Source organism: Astyanax mexicanus, chromosome 18 (genome assembly GCF_023375975.1).
Source record: "Astyanax mexicanus isolate ESR-SI-001 chromosome 18, AstMex3_surface, whole genome shotgun sequence".
NCBI lineage: Eukaryota > Metazoa > Chordata > Actinopteri > Characiformes > Acestrorhamphidae > Astyanax > Astyanax mexicanus.
Genome location: NC_064425.1, coordinates 15,177,862 through 15,201,394, shown reverse-complemented (window position 1 = coordinate 15,201,394; position 23,533 = coordinate 15,177,862). Strand labels below are relative to the sequence as shown.

The 23,533-nt window shown below is 40.3% G+C and overlaps 1 protein-coding gene and 1 long non-coding RNA gene across 4 annotated transcripts; one reads left to right on the top strand and one right to left on the bottom strand.

Moving 5' to 3' along the window:
• Positions 1 to 586: 586 nt before the first annotated feature.
• On the top strand, positions 587 to 18,270 carry hic1 (hypermethylated in cancer 1). Of its 3 annotated transcripts, none has more exons than XM_007245897.4 (2): positions 587 to 724; positions 8,525 to 18,270. In XM_007245897.4, exon 2 carries the CDS (start codon positions 8,542 to 8,544, stop codon positions 10,747 to 10,749), a length of 2,208 nt encoding a protein of 735 aa, XP_007245959.2. In that variant the 5' UTR covers positions 587 to 724; positions 8,525 to 8,541; the 3' UTR covers positions 10,750 to 18,270. The 3 variants fall into 3 exon arrangements, with proteins under 3 accessions (XP_007245959.2, XP_022526296.1, XP_007245958.2); XM_022670575.2 differs by lacking the exon at positions 587 to 724 and adding an exon at positions 838 to 1,762; XM_007245896.4 differs by lacking the exon at positions 587 to 724 and adding an exon at positions 2,532 to 2,967.
• On the bottom strand, positions 3,698 to 21,987 carry LOC111192677 (uncharacterized). Its single transcript, XR_002650082.2, has 3 exons — positions 21,409 to 21,987; positions 19,911 to 20,055; positions 3,698 to 6,937 (listed from the first exon to the last, which is right to left on the bottom strand). It is a non-coding gene; the product is annotated as an uncharacterized LOC111192677 (long non-coding RNA).
• Between the last annotated feature and the right edge of the window lie 1,546 nt (positions 21,988 to 23,533).

Here is a 23,533-nt window from a genome sequence, read left to right as displayed (position 1 = left end):
CTCTTAAAACTTTATGAATATGAACTTGTTTTCTTTGCATTATTTGAGGTCTAAAAGGGTTTTATTATTTCAGCCATTTCTCATATTCTGCAAATAAATGCTCTAAATGACAATATTTTTATTTGGAATTTGTGAGAAATGTTGTCCGTAGTTTAAAGAATAAAACAAAAATGTTCATTTTACTCAAACATATCTTTAAATAGCAAAATCAGACAAACTGATTCAGAAACTGAATTGATCTCTTATTTTTTAAAGAGCTGTATAAATATTAATTCACTATTCAAATTCACTGCTTCAAATCCCTGTTCTAGATCTCATATCTCACATCATATCTGATGTGTGTGCACTGTAGTGATGTGTCAGTGGTACACTAGTGACCCCAGAGCCCGTTTGCTCACCGGTAGGTGTCGCTATCCGCGTGCTCTGAAGCTGCAGCTCTGCTCTTTCGGTAGCGCCGTGTGCGCTGCGTCCCAACACGAGCACGAGCGACTAGGACGCGCTGCAGCACGCGCGGAATAAACACTTCCGAGGGGGGAGAGAGACCCTGAGAGAGAGAGAGAGAAAGAGAGAGAGAGGGGCTGGGGGCGCGGGGCTGGGGTTGAGGGGGACGGCGCGCGCGGACAGGCTGCCGGCAGAGAGCTGGAGAGGAGAGAGAGCTGGATGGGGGGAGAGTCGCGCGGAGAGAGAGCAGAGGAGCGCGCGGGACATCAGACATGAGTTCGAGGTGCGTAGCTATAGAACTGAAGGGGGAGTGGGGGAGGGGGGTGTATTGTGGGGGGCTGTGTGTTACCTGGGCTGGGTTCAAGTGCGGTGCGCACGCGCACACACTCAGACACACATGCACAACAAGGATAAATACACAGGAAGATGGAGAGAGTTTGTTTGTTTATTAATTTATTTAATTACAAGGTTGTGGGCATTTTTAATATCAGCTTTGTAACCTAAACAATAATACATTATTATTATTATATTGCATTATTATAATAATTATTATGCATTATTATTATTAACAATAATACTACTAACTACTAATAAAAATAATAATTGTTTTAATGATGACAAACAAAAAAAACAATTAAAACAATACTGTATGGATTTCGATATAAACTCTAAAAATAAAAATACAAATATAAAAAGTTAAACTAATAATCAGTTTTAATTAATATTTAACTAACTACTTTAATGTACAAAGAGCTGTTCTGCACTAAACACTATTGTATATACATACTAAAAAAACATACTAAACAATAAATCCTCAGCTAAGGCCTAATGAAGTTAGAGTGAAAGAATTCCAAATTTAATTCACTGTATTGAAATTGAACTCATGTAATATATAGACTATACAGTGTAGATCACAGGTTGGGTCACCAAAACAACCAAACAAAAAAGTGAAAGAAAAAAAAAACACAGTGTGTCCATTGGACTTGGTGTACAGTGACTAGTCTTATAAACACTAACTGTGTAATGTGGATCAGAAGGAGTTCAACCCCAAAATCTAGAAACCCAAACACTGGAAGTTTCCAAAGTGTGTAAATAAACCATTACAGGAGGGGATGAATGGAGTGTCACAGCAGATGTGACGAAAGGCCTGTATTTCAGCACGGCTCACCTTATTCATATTCATACAGCGCCTTCACAGCCCAGGATGTGTCAGAGAAACACGTTAATTTATACATCTAGCTCTCGAGTGTGCGTCTCCCACTGGAAACGTCCAACAGCCGCCGTGGACTTTGACTCGGTCAGTAGAGGAGAGGGGGGTCAGGTGAGTCTGAAATATTAGCCTAATCCTGCTGACTTGTTTTTATATTAGTCCACAGTAAGAGCGCACATTCTGATAGACATTAATTATATATTTATCTATTGTGTATCTTTTTTTTTTTTTTTACACACGAAACAGACGGATAGAGAATTGCGTGGTGTGGACGTGGTGTAAACTTTTAGAGTTTAGCATCAAACTTAGTTTGATAAAAGTTAACGAACGTGTTTTTTTAGTTTGAATATAATAAATGAAAAAAAATAATAAAATAAAAACAAATACTTTAAAGTTGTATTTGTATTTAGTTTTTTTATTTCAAACATTTAATAAAGTTAACAAAAGTTAATAAAGTAGTTTTTATTACTTTTCTTTAGAGAAGACGTGTCTGACGCGGATTTAACATAACCACACTTGATAATTAAAATAAGATAATTAAGTGTTTATTGTTTCTTTATAATAAAGCAAAAAGTGATGGATTTATTCGTAATTCGCATATGTATTAGGCAGGGAATCCTCACAGAAATACTGAAAATACTCAGTGACAGATTAATAATAAAACATACAGGCATCTGCAGACAGGGCTTTCATTTTTTTTTATTTAAGATTTCTCCACGCTCTTCTGTTTTGCCCTTGTAAAAGCCGAGGCCTGTGATATACACTAAAACGCCTGTCTCTTTAAGACGGAGCGACGTGTTGTGCTGCAGTTCAAGTTGGGGTCACTGTAAGTTCCTGCCCTCGATTTTACCTTTTCGTTTTATTATAGCCTGACATCACACACAGGGGCTGAGTCCTCCTCATCTCCACTCGCCTCTCAGGGCTTCCACACCAGCGTTCAGCCAAGCATAATCACAGACATATAGACAGAAATCGGAGGAAACTGATGCTGGAGTCAGCACGCGTTTTTTATAGGAGGAGTGAGAGAGTGTAAAGAGAGGCAGAGAGCGAGAGAGAGAGAGTGAAGGAGAGGAGGGGAGAGAGAGAAAAGGAGGAGGAGAAGAAGTAGGAGGAGAAGAAGAGGGAGGAGGGCGAGCAACCAGAAATTCGTAGCAATTAATAATAAAAAAAGAGTTGGCAGTCGTGCTCGGAAAACTGGCATGGGTTTTTGGAGGCTGGCAGTTCAAAGTTGAGACGTCAGAAATGACTGCAGAAGAGAGCTGAGATGATCATGAAGGGAGACTTAGAGCGGATGGCAGAAGAGTTCGGGCATCCAGGTAAACTCGTACTCGTACCGCACTTTTAACACTGTTTACTACAGCGAGGTGATGCTTTAACACGTTTCCGATATTTCACATCACTGTACGAACGCTTTTATTAACGCGTTGACTTTGTGTGATCTGTATTTTATCGATAAACTCGCTAGGTTATAACTGCGCCTTTTCGTGATGATGATCTTGATCTTGATTTGTTTTCTGTTAAAGCCTGATCTCGATTATACTATATATACAGACAACTGCAGCTTCGTTATTCAGCTAACTGACATTTCTCAGCTGTTATTTTTTTTACACCAATTGGTTAGATAGCTGCTTCCTAAAAGCTTCTTTTAGATCAGTTGAAGTTGACTTTCTAAAGCTTTCTTGTTTCCGCATTTTATTTGTTTTGAGTGCAGACTGAACGCTGGCGTACCTCGTTCCAGTCAAATGGTGTGACTGGTTTATGGTTTAAGATGATAATTGGTTTAGTGGCCTCCAGCTGATTGAAAATGAAGGTGTGGAGAAAAGAAACAAGCCTCTTTAAAGCAGCTTTTTGTCTCTCTCTCTCTCTCTCTCTCTCTCTCTCTCTCTCTCTCTTTCTTTCTCTTCTTTTTAGATTTTACATCTCTGGGTGTATGGGTTTTATATACAAACACACATATAAACACACATGTTCCGGAGGGGTCTAGAATTAACTTACGTTTGGCTAATGGTACTTTAAAATGTTCAGTCAGGATGCTGACGATTGCTGTTAGTTAAGTTGGCTAGCTCATGTGATTTTTACAAAACTAACTTGTTGAACTAGATTGCTAACAAACTTTTTTTTTGTTAACCAAGAAATCTGTACCAAAAAAAAAAACCTTTTTAGACACCATGTGAAAAGAATGATTAAAACTCTTAGTGATTCATAAGATCATAATATAGAAGTTAATCGTGTTTTTTTTGGCAATCTATTTTCTATATATATATTTTTTAGAGACCGTGTGGTAAAAGTGCCCATGTGTTTTAATTCTAAATAATATTTTTTATGCTACGCTTAAAGTGTGATTTATAGGCCTACATGTAAAAATTAGGATTGTGAATTATTTAGCTGATGTGACAGTGAACGTCTAGAAGGTCAGCATGGCACAAAAAGGTCAACTCTCCTGTCAAGAGACAGGTTTCCTGAGACTTAACGGCGGCTGAATCTTCTGTTTAGCTTAGTGGAGAGTTTTAAATCGCTGAAATTAGCCCGGAAAGATCCGCTGGAAACACATTCATCTCCTCACGGGTGACTGCAGAGAAAGTGTGTGTGAATGACCCGGTGCTCTGCTCTGAGAGAGACAGACAGACAGACAGAGAGAAAGTAGATCTTACTGCTGTCTATTATATAAACGGCTGTCCGAGTATAAGATGAAATGTGTTACCTAGTTATAGCTAAATGAAGTGAACATAAGATAAAAAACTGTGTAAAAGTGAGTGTTTGGGGGTTTATTTATATTTTGAGCGCTTGTTACAGCAGTTTGTAGTATTAAATCAGAAAATACATCACCACAGCTTAATACTAATCTTAAATTAAATAATCCTGGATGGATAAATAGTGTTTTAGTTTTAATTCACAAACAAATGCTGCGAATGTGCTTTAAATCAGACTTGTTAGTCTGAGTGAGTTTTTGTGGAGAAGTTTATGTGTTATGTGTTAGGTAGCCTATCTAAGCACAGTTTGGCCGTTTATCTAAGCACAGTATTAACGCTTAGATTGATTTAGTCTAATACGCTTTACTGCATGTTCTAACAGGACATTTATTACAGATATTTCTCTTTAAATGTTTTTTTTTCTAATTTAAGCTAATTTTACATATTTACATAAAAATGCTGCTTTCATCAAGCTGTCAGTTTACAATATAACGTTTATATAGCTGCATATTGTCTTTTGAACTGCTGGCTTGTTGTAAAGTTATAGCTATATGCTTATATTGATCAGCAATTCATTATCAAGGTAAATATGAGAGAGATAATAATGGGGTTAAATCTTAGAGACTATAAAACAGTCTCCAGGATAAATCTCCGTTCTTGGGCGAATCTGTCCCCCATCCCAGCGATGTTAAATCAGAATCCGAGAGTCTGAAGTTCAGAGGGAGGGAAAGAAAGAAAGAAAAGAGAGGAAGTCTGAGAGCTGATCCCCCCCAAGACAGTCAGACCCCCATTCGCCTTGAAGCTGCGAGGTGACAACGCAGACAAAACACAGGACTAATGAGGAGCAGCCCGGCATCAAAATGCGCGTGCAGCAGACCAAATATAGCAAACACACACTCACACACACTCCAGCACACACTCACACACATATTGAAGACATGGGCAATCACATTGATAGTTTTAGGCTACTGCACCCTGACAAAACATAAGCCATATTCACGTTTAATGCCTGGGTTGACAGTTGTTAACTCGCTTAAAATAGCCAGCACCTATTGAAAGCCTGTTTTAGGTAAATTAGTGCAAAAATAATATTTAAGATAATTACAATAATTAAGGTAATTTAATAAGTGCTAATAAAGGGATTGTTAAGATAAGGACTAGGCCATAATGCTTAAATGCACTAGTTATAGGTGTTAAGGGGCGTGATTATTAATGCTTTATTTATTTTAAGCTGTAGAAGAGAAAGGCTGTGTGTAGTGAGTGTTGATAAGAGGTGGACAGGAGTGTTTAAATAAAGCTTTTAAGGTGATTTACTCGCACTCTTATTACTGCAGCACTAAAGGGGAATACACTGCTGTTAAGATTGGATTCTTTTGCTTGTATTATTACAGATCTGTCTAAAACAGAAGATCCTGCTTATGTTGATATAGATTGTATTTTATAGTACGTATATACTAGTGTATTGTTGTGTAAGCAGTAGAACAAATTAGATAAACCCCAAGTTAAAAACCAAAACTGCGCAGCACAATAAAAATAAAAATAAAAAGTTATGTCAGCAGATCAGAGGGAAGCTCTTTCGACTTTTTAGTCTGAAACGAGGGAAGTCTCGAGGAAGAAACCGACTCTTCCATCTTAAATACACCTGCAGGTGAAGAATGACTGAAAGAGTGAGTGTGTGAAAGAGAGATCAGTCTGAAGGGAAAAAACCGAGATGCACTTTATTCTGTATCGCGTCCTTTTATAGTCTAATCTAAATTTACGTACAATTATTTGAACTCTGCTCACAGTTCAGAACATATGGGCGTTCTTTGGTCGCTAGCTATTTTGGAATGGCTAAAAATGCATGCAGTTTTATTAAAATGTATGTTTTTTTATTAGTAAACGTTACTAAAAAATAGGTAGTTACTAACAAAATATGAATAACAATAAGAACAACTAATAATAAAATAATAATAAAACGGAGAACGACTTTTATAAAAAGTTGTGCAGCAGGTGTATTGCAAACTGAAAAAAAAATTTGAACACCATCAAACTTAGCTTCAGAGCATATTTTAGCCTACTCGATGCCTCATACCTGATACAATTTCTTATTAATTATCTATAAACCACTCTTAGGCTAAGACTCTAAAGCTGCAATGTTGTATAATTCTATAATACCCATATTCTTGTTATAGGAACAATTATATAAAAAAAAATAAAAGTAATAATAGTCTATAAGAGTTGCAGATATATTTTGAGTATACTGTTGTCATCGTCTAAATCTGCTGTTGCATTTTTAAATAAATCATGTGTAAAATACTGTTGTATTCATAGAATTGTGTTTTATACATTAGACTTAGAATGCAATTAAAATGACGTCATTTTTTACTTTATTTATTTGTATGTTTATTTAAATATTTAAAAATATTGTTTTGGGCTTAAATGTTATTATGTGTTATTTTAGTGAGAAAGTGCAGGAAAATAGCGCGTATCTGCTGCTCCTCTCCACCAGCGACTTCAGTCCGGTGGCGCACTGGAGACACACGAGCGCGCGCGGGGATGTTAAAGCGCGCTCGCTCGCTCGCGCTCTCACCAGCTTGTATAGCAGTTCCCCGATCTACACACACACACACACACACACACACACACACACACACACACACACACACACACACACACACACACACACACACACACACACACACACACACACACACAGAGAGAGAGAGAGAGAGAGAGCGAGAGAGAGAGTGAGACAGAGGTACAGTCGCGAGAAAATGAGATACGTAGCGCATACTCCGTGTCTCAAACAATTTTATTGTAATTTTGACCTGCATTAAAGAGATCAATTTAAACCGAATTAATTTCCACGGTCTCATATCTGCATATACAAGCTCTCTGTGGTGGAATTACATGGTGAGCTGTTTCACGTTTGAAAGTGTGACTGACCAAGTACTGCCCATAAAAGTTTGAAATCTGAGTTTACTGAACGCAGACGTGTATTAAAATCCTGAAGGTCAAATAAATCCAAAGCTTTTAAATCCAGACTTCCTTATTCCTCCAAGAAGCGTATATACAAAGAAATAAACAAACAGAGGATGGAGTGATGTGGAGAAGGCTATGGCTGTCCTTATTTGTTTAGCTGCTTGTTTCTCATCAGTGAAACCAAGCCCCCAGGGACCTGAGCAATCTCTTTTATCTCCTAGACAGAGTGCCAGTATGAAGCAGTGTTTGAACAATACATCCTGGTAAATTTGTACAGTTTGTTATGTTTGTGTAAGACGGATTAGTACGTCCGACTCAGAGCTGGAACCTTTGGGGGCTTTTTTTTTGCATGAACATCCTGGGTAAGATTCAGAATTTACTTTTAACACTGATAGAAGACTGGTTTCAGAGTCACACTCCTGAGCCCTGGGGTTTTGATAAGATTTACAGTAAGTGTGTCTGTAGTTCCTTATTTGACCGAGCTGAAAGGGAGCTGAGTGTCCTATCTTTTATTGGACACATTTTTGTCCCCACTGGTTTATACCTGCTGTTCATCACACTTGCAAAACCTTCATCTGACTTTGTTTTAAAACTCTGCACACCACCTCTGGAATGCTTTATCGGGAAGACAGCAATATGAAAACACATTTATATTGCCATTTTTTTTCCTCATGCTTTTTTGCTCATTTTTAGCATGGGTTTTGAACATGGACTTACGATTACAAAACCAGAGCTTAGTCTCATTTAGCTGTAATTTAAAAAGTTGTTCAGATATGCTTTTAATTGAGTGCAAATCTTTACTTTTCTGAAGTTCCTCTTATGTCTTATATTCTTCAAAGACCACATAAGATTAAACCAGGGCTGTGTTGGGACTCACGATGTAGCGTGTGTTTTTCGCATATTCCTGTTCTGCCAGCCAAAGACCCGCAGTAGATCCTGGCTCAGGTGCTCCTATCCTGTTCCTGAGTAATGTTCATAGTTAGTCATCTGTTAGAACAACAGTTATTAAAGCAGATGGATTGGCACAACTATTAAGTCCTGAACTGTAGTATCAGTTTACTTTGCTGTTTTCCAGCTCCCCCTCAGGGTTCTGCAGGATTTCTACAAGGTTGTTTTGTAATGTGGGCAATTAAGTCCACCTGAAAACCCAACAGTGATGTGGGACTTTTTTGGGGGAGATCGGTGCATAATGTTTCCATTTTTCTCCCTGCTGTTTCAGGTGGTGGACTGAAGACGATGCTGGATGCCATGGAAGTCCCAAGTCATGCTAGGCACCTCCTCTTGCAACTGAACACACAGCGCACCAAGGGCTTCTTATGCGACGTAATTATAGTGGTGCAGAATGCTTTGTTCCGTGCTCACAAGAACATTCTGGCTGCCAGCAGCCTCTACCTTAAGTCACTTGTTGTCCATGACAACCTTATCAACCTGGATCATGAGATGGTGAGTCCAGGAGTCTTTCGTGTCATCCTTGACTACATCTACACAGGACGTTTAAGCGAAGGTGACCCCACCTCTCCCACAGAGCCCAATATTGGGGCAGTGCTGGCAGCTGCCAGCTACTTGCAGCTGCTGGACTTGGTGGCGCTGTGCAAGAAAAAGCTGAAGAGAACTGGGAAATACCACTTACGGCCCACAGCAGGGTTTCTGCCTTACAGTAAAATAGGTCCCAGTGGGGTGGTGGGGGGGAGGCTGCGTGTGTCCACTCCAGTGATCCAGCCCTGCTTTCCCAGTGGGGTGATGGGTGGCCATACACCACGAGGCCCACAGCTTGATGAACTACAACCCCACCCCCTGCTCCCCCACCACGCTGGAGAGCTTTTTGCCCCAGTGTCCACACAGGGCCCACAGCCCTATACACCCACACAGGCAGCTTTGCCCCCACAGACAGGTCTACGACTGGCCTCCAATGACAGAATCTGCTCACCAATATATGGACTGGACCTGTCCAAGAAGAGCCCTGGCTCCCAGTCCCAGCAGCATCTGAGCCACCACGATGAGGAGCCTGAGGGGGAACTGAGCCACCGCACTAGCCCCATGCTGAGCCCAAGAGAAAGTGCCGGAAAAATGGAGGCCATGCACCGGGCAGGCTCTCTGACCCCACACTCCTTTCCCCTCCTCAATCCACCACTTGCATCACATCACCCACACCTACAGCGCTCCAACTCCCAGGGCCAGGAGCCATACCCCTGCCCCCCCAGCCCTGAGCCATCTGAGGAACCAGGAGAACGTGGGCGGGAGGTCCCCAGCATCTACCGCTGGGTGAAGAATGAACCAATGCCCTATAATGTGGAGGATGAAGATGAGGATGAAGATGAGGAAGATAGTGGGGGCACAGCGGAGCAGGATAAAGAGGTGCACCACCACAAGAATGGCGAGGAGAAGCTGAACCTGAGCGAGGGAGGCTATGGCCGGGGAATGAACTGTGATGGTGAGGATGAGAATGGGACAGGTAGCGAGGAGACAGGCAGCAGCGAAGGCCGGCCATCCCCCCCTGGTGCCCGCGGTAGGTATCATATGCCCTACGAGCCAGAGAGCTTCGGAGATAACCTGTATGTGTGTATTCCCTGTGACAAGGGCTTCCCCAGCTCAGAGCAACTGAATGCCCATGTTGAGACTCATGCAGAGGAGGAGCTTAATCCTGGGGGAGAGCTGGACAGCAGCAATAGCAACAGCACAGGAAAACCTGCCAATACCAATGGTCCTGCAAGCTTGAACAACACCGGCAGCCTCCACAGCCCTTTTTTGGAGAGCAAATCAGGACAAAATCTGCATCCTATGGGTATTGGTGAAATGATTCGTCCATATCGCTGCTCCTCCTGCGAAAAGTCCTACAAAGACCCGGCCACCCTGCGGCAGCATGAGAAAACACACTGGCTGACACGCCCATACCCATGCAGCATCTGTGGCAAGAAGTTCACTCAGCGCGGCACCATGACCCGCCACATGCGCAGTCACCTTGGCCTGAAGCCCTTTGCCTGCGACGCTTGCGGAATGCGCTTCACCCGGCAGTACCGGCTTACTGAGCACATGCGCATTCACTCCGGTGAGAAACCCTATGAATGCCAGGTGTGCGGTGGCAAGTTTGCCCAGCAGCGCAACCTCATCAGCCACATGAAGATGCACAGCAGCGGCGGGGCAGGCACAGGGATTGGAGCTGATGGTAAGCTGAAGATTGACTTCTGCGAGAGCATTTATCCCCTCAGCAAGTATGCGGCCGAGCACCTGGGCCTAAAGCAGGAGAAAGCTTCTGAGCTCCTGGCGCAGGCCTCTCAGCACCTGCTGGCTGATGCCAAAGCCATAGAGAGCCTCTATCCACTGTCCAAACTGACTGCCGAGCACCTAGGCCTCACTCACGACAAGATGGATGTCCTGCCACTGCCACCCATCCCCCAGAGTCTTCCAGCAGAGGCCCGAACCATTGACCGCTACTCCCCCAGCTAGAGAGAGGAGACTGCCAACCTTGCCCTTAAATGCCACGGCTCAGCTGGCCCAGCTATGACGCGTCACTGTATACTGCCCACAGTATTTCAACTCTCACCTCAACTTCATCTGAATCTGCACCTCAGACACAGGAGGCCAGAACTGTCGGCCGTGAAAATGCACACAGACTGTTGACTTCTAAAAGTGCCTTTCTCTGCACATTTTGCAGTATATGCTTTTTATTTTTTTTTTCCTAAAAGGAGAACTGCGTTATTTATAATCCGATCCAAGACATGGACACACTCACTTAACAGTGCAGTATTTATATATAAAAACAACTTCCATTTTGTTCAGCCACCATGCCAGACAATCAATTGAAAACCAAAAAGAGATTTTTTTATTTATTTTTTTGTTTTTGTATGTAAGCAAAGCCAAAGAAAATAGAGCTGCAGTCATAGCCCAAACCTGTGTACTAAGTGTTACTAGTGTATATAGAATGAGACAAACAAGCACATATGAACAATTTCAGGGCTTCTGTCCAGGATGGAAAAGGGAGTCTGGACTAAAGAAAAAAGCCACAACCACATCTTTGGGATTTTATAGTGACATTTTATATATAAAAAACTTTTTGGAATACTGGATATCTCCTGTATCTCAGTTTCCTGCTTTACTGAGTGGCCCAGCTTTTCTATACAAAAGGGAGCAACTATGTGAAGACAGTGTTTGTTCCAGCACTTTGGTAAAGTGATCTAAGCTTTTCTATGCATCCATGCAGCGAATCCCATCAGTGATGAATATCCAGAGTGTCTTATATAGGCTGAATTATTTTTGCAGTCAGAGACCTTCAACCCTTTTGTATTTTTCTACCACCCCCCCACCTCCAAACCCCGACATATTACTTGACATCCAGCCAAGTGTCTTGAAGCTTGTTGTTCAAAAAGTAGCACAGCTCAGCCCTGTGAGCTCACATCTGGGCTATCATTGCACATACTCTGGTCATGACACAGTAACTCGTGTCCACAGCTTTCTGTCCATATGGTGTGCTAGACTAAGCAGGGGCGTTGCCTTAAAAAATCGGGTAATATTTACAATGCAGCCCAGAGTCTTCTCCAGGAGGACACAGCGAACCCATTAGAGAGAGAGCAGCCAACCTACAATAGCAATACTCATAACCAAACAAATAACAAGCGGAACAAAAGCACTTTTCTCCAGATCCAGTGTATATAAACTCTATCCAAGTAGCCCACATCACTTGATAAATGAGGAATCTAACAGCATCCACAGTACGTAAGATTCTATAATCAGAGAATTGTCTCAGAGAGCTGTAAAGGCCCGGTTGTGTCAGTGTTCAAGTTCTGTCCTGGTGTTCTTTCATGGCCAAAGCAGCATCACTGCTTCATGCCTGCACACACTGAGTTGTTAATGTGACAGCTATGAGGATTAGACGCAGGGTGCTCTCTCTGACACCATGAACACAGTTAGGGCTCAGCAGGCTCGCTGCAGCTGCTCCACTCAGGATAAGCCCTGTGAAATCCCCGATTCTCTCAGACTGTTCGCACTGTCTGTCGGCCTGATCCTAGATTTCATGGCTGCTGAACGGTTGCTGTGATCTACACGCTGCCTAGATAACACCCCCACCCCACCTGCCCCATAAACTACAAATAGCACACACCCAAACGTCCCAAGAAGCCACGGATATTGTAGCATTCTGCTTTGCAACATTAGTGAAAATCCTGCCTTAATCTTAAGTCATATTGTGATTACACGGGCTATGTGTTTTTATTTTATTCCGCACCCTAGCTTGTTCTGATAATCCCAACTTAACATAAAGGCCTTTCTCAGTTTTTTCTTTTTTTGTTTCTAGTTTATTTTATCAAAGGGGGGTTTGTTGACCACTAGTGACAATGTAAACCTCAGTAGGTGAATGTGAAGACTTAAGCCACAAATGCACTGTGATAGGACTAATGACCCTTCCAGCTTTAGTGAATTTACTGAACATGTTACAGAAGTATTGGAGGCAACCGCAGTAATCTGCCTTCCAGAGGTTTTATTCTGTAGCACGTCGTCATATCAAGTTGGTGTTTGCATTTTTAAAAAATATATTTTGGTTTTTGTTTTGGTTACTTTTGAGTGAACATTTGAGTGTTTGACTCGTTCTGTTTTTTTTTTTTTTTTTTTTTTTAAACCAAAGCAAAGTGAAACTGGTGCTTACCTCAGGACCTGACCCATCTCAGTATGGGGACACAAAGCTTCAGCAATAGGTCAGCGTGCACACACACATACACCAAAAACACACAAACACACACCTTCTGAAGGGAGAATTGTCTGTCCTTTGTTTTAAACCTGTGGTAATTTCAAGAATATGAAAATTATGTTCACTTTGTCGATTTTATTTTTACGGTTATGTAATTATTAACAATGTTTCTTTACTGAGTAGCTTATTCAACTGTACTTCTGTTCGTATGTTTCCGAACAAAAAAATATATACTGTGGTCAGGTTGTAAAATGGTAAGTTTACATCATTCACTTGCCATACAAGGCAAACTGAGCAATTAAACTTTGATGAAGCTTTGATGATACAATTTGCTATTTCTATAATATCCCTCTCTGTGCACCTGTAAACACTCCAGTGAAGGCTGGGCAGCTTTGAAATCACATACGCACACACACACACACTCACTCACTCGCGCTCACACACACACTCTCCAGAGCACTCACACACTCTCAGAGCTCAGAGCAATGGCAGACGGCAACATCAGTCCTCAGTCCGAGATGTTAATGTTATGCTGTATATAAAATGCTATGTGTTTATCAATAATTCCCCTGCAATGATAAACACTTGGTGGAGTTGGTAAGGGAGAAGCATAGTTTGGAAAGTTGATTGACCCGTCTGTTCGGGGTGTGGCTGAAGGAGCTTCAGCTGAGGCCTTGGCAGAGAAGCGCTGAGGTCTTTGTATACACTGACTATTAAACCACACACAAGGAACCAGCTTGTTTGGGGCCGAGACAGATGCTGCGATTTCCCAACACTCTTTAAGTGGATAGCAGACATCCAGAAATTCCTCCCGACTTAATTTCGCAAAACACACACACACATATACACACACATACACACACACACACGAATGAAAAACAGTCTGGGCACATGGGTTTGTTTGTATCCAGAAGAAATCCAGAGTGTAAACGGGATACAAATCTACTGCCTCGAGGCTCCGAACAATATTGCCGCTATCATAACAGCGTGAGCGGCGGCCGCAGACGTATTAATACACATTGAGGAGATGTGACATACTATTTGAAGTGGATTTCAGTGGTGGGAATATAAATCTCACACTCCCCTTCTCCACCATTCATTAAGTCACTCTAGTGGAGTACCTCTCTCTCTCTCTCTCTTTGTGTCTTTCTCTCTTGTGCTTTACCTCTTCCCCAAAGACAAAACACGAGGGAAAAAGAGAGAGAGAGAAAGAAAGAACTTAAATATGTTCCACTTGTGATCCAGATCTGTAGAGGAATGAGAATGAGAAGGTATCTATTTTCTGAGTTGTGTTGTCTGTAGGTTTTGGGAGACTTCTAGTGGTAACAGGCCCAGAGGAATGTGCCGTATTTGCTTGTGTGTGAAGGTTGACATGCTCGTCTCTTGTCTTGTCTCCATCGAGGCTCTTAAATATAAAGATTCCTGCGTGTTTCTCGTAAGGGATGTGTGGTTCTTTGGGAAAAAAAGATCTCATTTACAAAACATGATTCTGAAAGGGAGCCTTTTCTGGTACCTTTATTTTTAAGAGCGCATGGGAGCTGCTTTGAGAGTGTGAAGAGCACATGTGTTTAATGTTGAGCTGGATGGATAGAGCGGACTTGAGCAGGGGAAGTGAACTTTTGGCTCGGTGGTAGCAGTCCGCAGGATGTGCGGTGTGGTTCTGCTCAAAGCCAGATAGGGAGATGAAGATATGGAGCGAGGGAGTGTTAGAGAGAGAGAGAGTGAGAAAGATGGAAGGAAAGAGAAAGAAACAGTCTGAGCAGTGGTTCTTTAAGTCTCTTAGTCTTAGGTTTAGACTCTTCTCCATTGAGGAAAGGAATGCAACACTTGGCCTTCTTAGTCTAAAACTTTTCATTACTTTCTTCTACTTCTTCTTCTACCTCATGCCTTTTGCTTTTCTTTACGCCGCATAGAGACAGTGTTTGACAGTTTACAGAGAGTCGTTAACCCTCTGGTCACCCTTCGCGTCCTCGGAATGGGCCAAGTGAAGAAAAGCAAAGCTTGAGAGATGAAGTGAAATATGTGGAACAATATACTGTACTAACCATACTTCATGAAGCGGTCCAAGGGAAATATTCCTCTCAGTCTGAGGAAGCTCCTTCAGTCAGAGCAGAAACCAAAGCTTACTGAAGCCAGCCTTAAAGTTTATATTGATGGAATCCACTCAGCGGAGAGAGTGTTCGCAGGACATATAAACAGCCAAATCAAAAGCGGATTACTGCATTACTCCTGCTGTTTAAAGGACGGCCATTGTGGTCCCGATAGTGGCACAATTCCAGTCGGCTAGGGTTCAAGTGGTATAGATCTGTGGTGTCAGCTCAAGGACGAACGCTTGCATGCTGCTGAGATCTTCATATCTCGCCTGTACTCTAGAGATTCTCGAGAAGTTTCTTATCCAAAATCGTGCCTCAATCCTCTCACTTCCTTGCAAGAGTTGGTGCAATCTATGTTGGGTTTTTGCTTATTTTGCAAGCTCCTACCACATTTAGATCTATAGATGTAGATAGTGGACGACTGTGAGGTTTGACTGATTGAGGACTCTTTTAACTAAAAAAGCCTTTTGGAAGCTGTGGTTTGGATGCTGTTTCCCTGCCTGTGTGAAGTCTTGCTACTTAGGAAATAAAAATTACCCCATAATGCACCTGTCCATCTGCCTTACTTTCCTCCCGCTACCTCTCAGCTCAGAGGTAGAGAGTGTGCAATTGAGCATGTGAGTAAAGAGTGCAAGAGAGCGAAAGAGCGATAGAGCCTCGACACACTCCACAGCTTTTATTGCATTCAGCTGTTTCACGTTGACTCGTAAAGAGGGCACATCTTCTGGAGAAATCATCACCTCATGATTGCACTCGCCCCCGAGGCCTCTGACATGTCTCTGACATCTTCCCTCTCTTTCTCTGCACCGCTCCCTTTGCCTCTACCCACTCGCCATCCATTCTCCTCCCAATCTAATCCAGCATTCTTTCTCTTTCTCCTCACGCTCCTCTGTAAGCATCTCCCAAGTGCCCCCTCCCACTGGCTGACCCACCGCTCTGACCACTAGCCCACAGCCGCGCCTTCTGATGAAGTGGCGTCCAGCTGTTCTTCATGCTGAAGAAGACAGTTGTCTAAATGTTTATGCGAACAACTACTTTCTTTCCCTTCACGCCCTGATCGAGTTCCACGGTGAACTCGAAGGCATGTGTTCCTATTCTCTGTGGGGCAAGAGTGGCCAAATAAACAGCAGACTGGCCTATTGTCTCAGACTTAATAACTATCAAAATATACCAGAGCTGGAGATAAAAGAGGGAGTTTTGTGATTAAGGAAGCGCTTGATGATACAAAAGGGAAACAGACAAGGATGAGGGAGAATGCGCTGAGTAAAAAGATGCTTGGCAGCTTTGTCTTCTATTATGTTCTCTAAAAATAAAGGTTCCTAAATGGTTCTTGGCAGATTTGAGCAAGCATACTTATTTAACAGTACTACTAAATATAAAGAATATGTTTTTACATGCAATTGTTCTTAGGACAGTGCTCAGGAACCTCTAAAATCTAGAACATCTTAGCGTCCCTGAGCACTACTTTCATAACCATTCTTTTAAATAAGCATTGATTGAAAAGTTCTTAAGTTCTTTACTGAACCAAATGTAGTCTTAGCTTTGCTTTTAAAGGAAACCTTTTTTGGCACCTTCATTTTGATGGACAGATGGAGGCTAAATGGCTAAGTGGCAACACATTTGAACTCTTGAGAAAGATCAAGGAGACAAGATTAATGTGCTTCTACTTTCCAGTCACTTCAGCAAGCTTGTCAGCTTCTGGGACAGGTTAGGACTCTTCACTGGGCCTCAGAGTGATCTTTAAAGCAAGGACATGGTTTCTTTGTTATAGGAAGCTTGTTTTTTTCGGAGTGGCATTGAATGACAGCATCGTAGCAAGCTGGGTTTTGCATTTCCATTTTAAAGCTTGTGCCCTGAGCGTGGGTATCAGGTTACCGGGCCCTCAAATTATCACCCCATCTTCCCACGCCGGGAACAGGCTCTCCGTGTTCCTGCAGCGAGGAACCGCGGCCACCGATGGTTTCTTCAGCCTGTTTAGATTGGCACATTTGCTCAGCTGTACCCTCTCCAAGCTCCGAAACGAACTGAGCAGGAGGCCGACTGGGCGAGATCAGACAGACGCCGCAGGCCGCATGTGAACGGACAGACAGCGCAGAGCTGCCCATACGTTTGTTTATATTTGTGCGCCGGCTCTAGCGCAGCTTCAGTTCGTCCAGCTGAGGAATTCGAGCGAGCGTGTAAACAAAAGGGTGAAGTTTAACGCGGGGAAAATGGCAGAACGGAGTGGCTGATGTTATCGTGAGGCTGATAGTCATGCATGACCGCACACACACTCAAACACACAGACGCTGACACACGCAGCTGGATGGCGGGCAGCCCTGTCACTGGTCCTCCGTTCCAGATTAGGTCAGATTTAATTAGTCTGCCCAGTTCTTTTTGGAGTGTCGCTTTGAGTTGGAAAAGCCATTACTAAGACACAGGCTGTGTTTCTGACGGCCTGGATCAGAATATCAGTGGGGAGACTGGACGATCCACACACATGCGCATACACAAGCACTTACGCACCCACAGCATGCACACTTACACAAACCCATGTCCATAAAGTTTTACGAATTAGTAGCATATCAACATAAGAGTGAGAGAGAAATAATAAAACAGACAAAGAAAAACAGAACTGTGAGCCAGATAAGAAAGCAGACATGCTTTGAAAGTAGACCTGAATCAGAGGCATTCAGAGACAGTAATTATATTAGGACTTGCAGACAAAAAGGAAGGAAAAAAACTCAGCTGACTGCGGACGTTCCCATTGCTTCCCAGCCAACCAACACACCAGCACGTCTGTTTTGGTTTCAGCGATCACCATTACTTCTTGTTCTGAACTTAATTCAAATATAATACAATTCAATACACCACTTTCAAGTGCTTTCCTGCAAGATTTACGTGACTTTAAAAACCAAAAACAAGCAATACCAATAAAACCAAGCAGTATTTTTCTACATTTCTACATCGTCAATAATGTTTTCATCGTTACAAATTGCTTTTTAGTGAAATGAATGTATTTATTGCATGTCAAATGTTTTATCTTTTTTTTTGTATAAATTTCAATTGTGGGATTAAAATAATGTGTTCTTTTCTTGATTAGGCTTTTATTTGTTTTAAAAGCCGTTGTGAATTTTTTAAATTTTTGTTCGATTGCATCTGTATTCTAAATCAACTTGGCAATAAAATTCATTGCATAATGGTTTCACATACACAGAGTTGTGTCTACCTTATTTTGGGAACATTTTTGCATCATAGCTTAGCATGATCATGAATAGACTTAATCATAAGTGTGTCATAAGTCATGGGACATGAACCAGTATAGTGTCCCATGACTTTTGTCATGGCCCATAGAAGCTAAAGAATTCTGCACTGCAAGAGGGATTTGGATTGTGGGGCCAACTCCATTGAATATGGAGTAGATATTATTTTTATTAGCCTCTTGTCATTTTGCATAGACAGTTCCAGCCAGACACTGTCAGTCACAATCACTACCACCCACTGCACTGTCCACTGTGGGTGGTAATGCCTGACTTAATAATGATATATTCCTGGTACACACCATGTTAAATGTTAAATGCCCAACATTCATTTGGCAACCACTATCAGACCTTGTTTAAACTCCCAAAAAATGATGTTACCTTACCATGAGCAAAACTTCACTCACAAGATAACACCTTACAACTTATACAGGTCATAATCAGTTTATGTACTATCCTATGACGTCTGGCATGTCAGTGTTTAATAATGTTTAATAAAATAGACTTAAAAAAAAACATTCAACTGGTTCTTTAAACAATGCTGCAAAACAAAAAAAATATATAATAGAAATGTGAAAACGTCTTCATAGATTTCAAGAGTTTTTCTTACCTGTTCAAACTCACACATTTCTATTAGCTATGGAACCAAAAGTGTTTTTTTATGGCATCACTTAAAAGACTCATTTGAAAGTCCTTTATTTTTAAGACTATATAAAATTGTACACAAGAAAGTAATTTCCGATTTTTTATGCGTTCATTTTTTGCTTGGAAAAATATATCTTTTTTTTCCTGGAGAGGCAGCCGTGTGTGTGACCTGTGTATAAGGGCTTGTCCTGGAATCTCCTCCAGCCAGTTCAGTAACAGCACGGTGAGAAGGCCACTCGGAATGGAAAGGGGAAATTTTTTGAATGAATCTCATAAATTACAAAAGGTCTACATGAAACACTAACCCGATCAATTACCCTGTCAGCGGGGCCCGAGCAAGAACAGCTCCAAACCTAGTCTGAGGACAGCATCGCACCCACATCACACACTCAGGCATACACTAACATTTCCTGATTAACCATACTGGAGAACTGCTGAAACAGATAATGAACATATCAGAAACATAATCGTGTTCAGCACTCTGCCACGTGTAGCTTATTGAGCAGAGAAAGAAAAAAAGAGAGAAAAAAAAAACTGTCCAATTTCAAGAGCTGTAATGAAGTCATAAAAAGTTTATAAAAACAAGCAGAGGCAGACTGGAGGAGAGATTCCAGGAGCTTCAGCAGAATAAATGTTACAAAACGACGGCACTTAAAAAGCCGCCTGTTAAAGAACCACAGCCAAGAGCCTGAAAGTCAAGGGTTTAGGCCTGTTTAATGCAGATTAGAGAGAGGGTGTTTAGGAAGCTAGGGTACTGCTGTTAGTGTACGGAAAGTTTAATTCAGAGAGTGAGATTAAGATTTGCAATTACACACACACACACACACATTAATATGTATATTATATACTGTATATATGAAAAATATGTATAATAAAATAAATCAATAAGGTTTTCATTGTTACGGACTTGGGCCATATCCCATAGAAGCTAAAAAATGATCCTGCACTGACCTGAAGGCCTCCTGCATTAAATGTGGATGTAATTTCTGCTGCTAGAGATGCTTGTCTTTTCACACAGACAATTCTTGACAGTTGTCACTGGTCACTCACTGCACTACAATGCCTTCTATGACATATTCACAGTACACACAGGACCCTGTGGACAAAGGAATGTTAAATGCTGGGGCTATTTTGGGGATACCTAAAAGTAAGGGCTTTTTGGTCTGTCCTTCACAATACACTGCAAAAAAATATTGAACTTTCAAATGAACCTGATATTATTATTATATATTTTTTTAGGAGAGATTAATTCTTAAGTAATATGATCTCATAGATACAGGTCTGGAAAAAAAAAATTAAGAGACCACTGCAATTTCTGAATCAGTTGCTCTGATTTTGCTATTTATAGGTAGATGTTTGAGTAAAATGAACATTGTTGTTTTATTCTATAAATTACGCATAGCATTTCTCCTAAATTGCAAATAAAAATATTGTAATTTAGAGCATTTAATTGCAAAAAATAAGAAATGGCTGAAATAACAAATAAAACGCAGAGCTATCAGACCTCAAATAATGCAAAGAAAACACGTTCATATTCATAAAGTTTAAAACATTCAGAAATCAATATTTGGTGGAATAACCCTGGTTTTTAATTACAGTTTTCATGCATCTCCTCCACCAGTCTTACACACTGCTTTTGGATAACTTTATGCCACTCCTGGTGCAAAATGTTTTAAAAGGTCTCTTATTTTTTACCAGAGCTGTATATCTGGAGTATTTCTTTAAGCGCTACTTAAAAAAGTCATAAAAAAGAGATGGTGTAAAACTAATTCCCAGTAATATAAGAGTGGATAAATATAATCAGTAAAATATGGAGAAAATTACATTTGCTATAAGGCTGCAGATCCCAAAGTTTGCAAACTACGGTCAACATGGACAGTTTACATGAAGACTACGGGACCAGATTTTACTGAAACCCATTTTGAATAAAGTAATACTCAGAAATCACTTATTTTATTTTATTTTCAGGCATACTCCATGTTAATAGTTTCTTGTTTTGCACACTTGTTTTCTGAAAGAAGAGGTGAAATAGGTATGATAATTGTGCAGATATATAGCCATTAATAAATAAGAAAATGTATGTTGTGACCATCAACTTTTGGATGTAGTCACTGGAAAAACAAACAATTTAAAAAGTGTCTAAGTATACAAAAGAAAATTACCATACAAATTTAGTAAGTAAGTAATTTTATAAACAGTAATACAAAAGTACCATAATTAATAGAGCTAAAACATCTTCAAAAGGTTTATATTGTCATTGTCCAATAAATGTGATTTTATATGAAAAAGCAAAATGCTGTAAACTTTGGAGGAAAGTTCATGGAAAATAGGAGTTTTCCACATACATTTAGATTATTTCTATTGGTTGGTATATATTTATTTATACAGTGTACACATGAATATAGATGAAAAACATTTCATGTATTCATTGAACAGCAGTGATATTCACCTTCTCATCCCGTCCAGTTTCTTCCAAAACGAAGGGTAAAATCAGGGAGTTTATCTCTCTTTTCTTTCGTAGGCTCTGTAATACATGCTGGAAACTTGCTTAGAGGACGTGACTGCGACAAAAGCATTAGTGAGGTCAGATACTAATGATCTAATGATAAGTTCAGGATCACAAACGCTCCTCCAACCCCTGCCTATAATATAGTGTTTTATCACTCCAGAGAACTCAGTTTAATGCAGGGGTTTTCCTTTACTGTGGATGCTTGGCACTAGAGGTGGTGACCTCAGGCTAGTGTGCAGCTGCTCTCCAGTTCTAACTCTATTGTAAAGCGTGGGAGTTTATAATAAACTCTTGCTTTGTACCAAAGGATGTATCTAACAAAAAAAAATCACACTAGAGCAACTGACTGGACTATCAACGTCGTTTTAATCCAGTTTGCAAGCAGGAACAATCCACACACCACACAGAGAGCTGCAATCACACCACAGCAAACAACTCAAAACCCCCACCGTGTCAAAATAAAAGACCCCCAGTATAAATGATGCATTAACACAAAACACATAATTACAACTAAACGTATTGTCTCACTTTATTAAGAAAGTTTTTCTACAAAAAAATGTTTTTCTATATATTTTATGTACAGAGAAGTCTATGTTGCATTTCAACCTATGTATTCTAAATAAATAAGTTATATATAATTCAGGGATTTGTCAAAATAAAAGACCCCCAGTATAATTGATGCATTAACACAAAACACACAATTACAACTAAACTTACTGTCTCACATTATTAACAGAGTTTTTCTACAAAAAATGCAGTTCTACCTATGTATCCTAAATAAATAAGTTAAACATAAATTAGGGATTTCACAAGTAATCATTTTTACTAGTTATTAAAAAATAGTCGACTAATCTTCCAACTAAACTTCCGAATCCTGAAGCAAACAGAAACTTGGGAGTTTGCTTTTTGTGCCATTTTATGCTGATTAATTACAAGAACAAATATGTACAGTATTTCAAATGACAAAAACATGGGCTAAATTATTTTTCATATTCAGTGATTATTACGCTTTTAAAGACAAACGATGAAGAACACACTTAATAGTCCAGCTCCATAGTAAAATATGTTTATAAAGTGATCTAACAATCTGCTATTATACAATTTAGAAATCCTGACCAAATATACAGTACCATTCAAAAGTTTGGACACACCTTCTCATTCAATGTTTTTCTTTATTTCTTTATTTAATTAATTTTCAACATTGTAGATTAATATTAAATATAAAAAAAACGCTTATGGGACACATATGGAATTATCTAGTAAACAGTAAAAATAAAAAGTGTTTGTACTCCACAATATTCTGATCTAAACCTGATCAACTGAGTTGATGATTTGGAATGAGCTGGAGTTTCACAGCAGGAAGGAAAAGCAGCAACTATTGTTCACCACCTCCAGGAACTCCTTCAAGTTGCTGAGAAAACCAGGTGACTCTACCTCATTAAGACACTGAGATTAAGATACCAAGAGTGTGCAGATCTGTCCTCAAAGATAAATGTTTTTTGTTTCTGCATTGGTCTTGCAAAGCTTTAAAGTCTTCAATAATACTAAATGTAAAAAGAAAGAAAAGAAAAAAAGAAGAAAAAAGAAAACACATTAAAAGAGGTGTGTGCATACTTTTGACTAATACTGTATTTAACACATCCCAGAAAGAGGCATTGTAAAGTAGTGTAAAAAGTAGGTGAATTAAGGATAGTTGGTACAGTTTTTGTTTGCCATTAATGTAAAAAAAATAACCAAACAAACAATCAAGCAGAAACGTTTTTTAAACCGTGTATAGCTTAACTGTCACATTTTACCTTATGTTCCAATCACCCCTAATTCACTATATGTCACCCTTGTATATAAGAGTGTTCATAATTGAACATAGCTTATTTCCAGTTGATCCCTATTTACACCTCTCCATTAGCGAGTGTTGGTCTGGTTAAACGTGGAAAAACAGTTACATGCCTATTAGAATAAACTTATAAAAAAGCATTATATTTAAAAGGAGCTCTTAAGCAAAATTAGAGAGATTGTAATTTTGTAAGCAGTTGTAATTCACCAAATAGTGTGAAGAAGGAAGCAG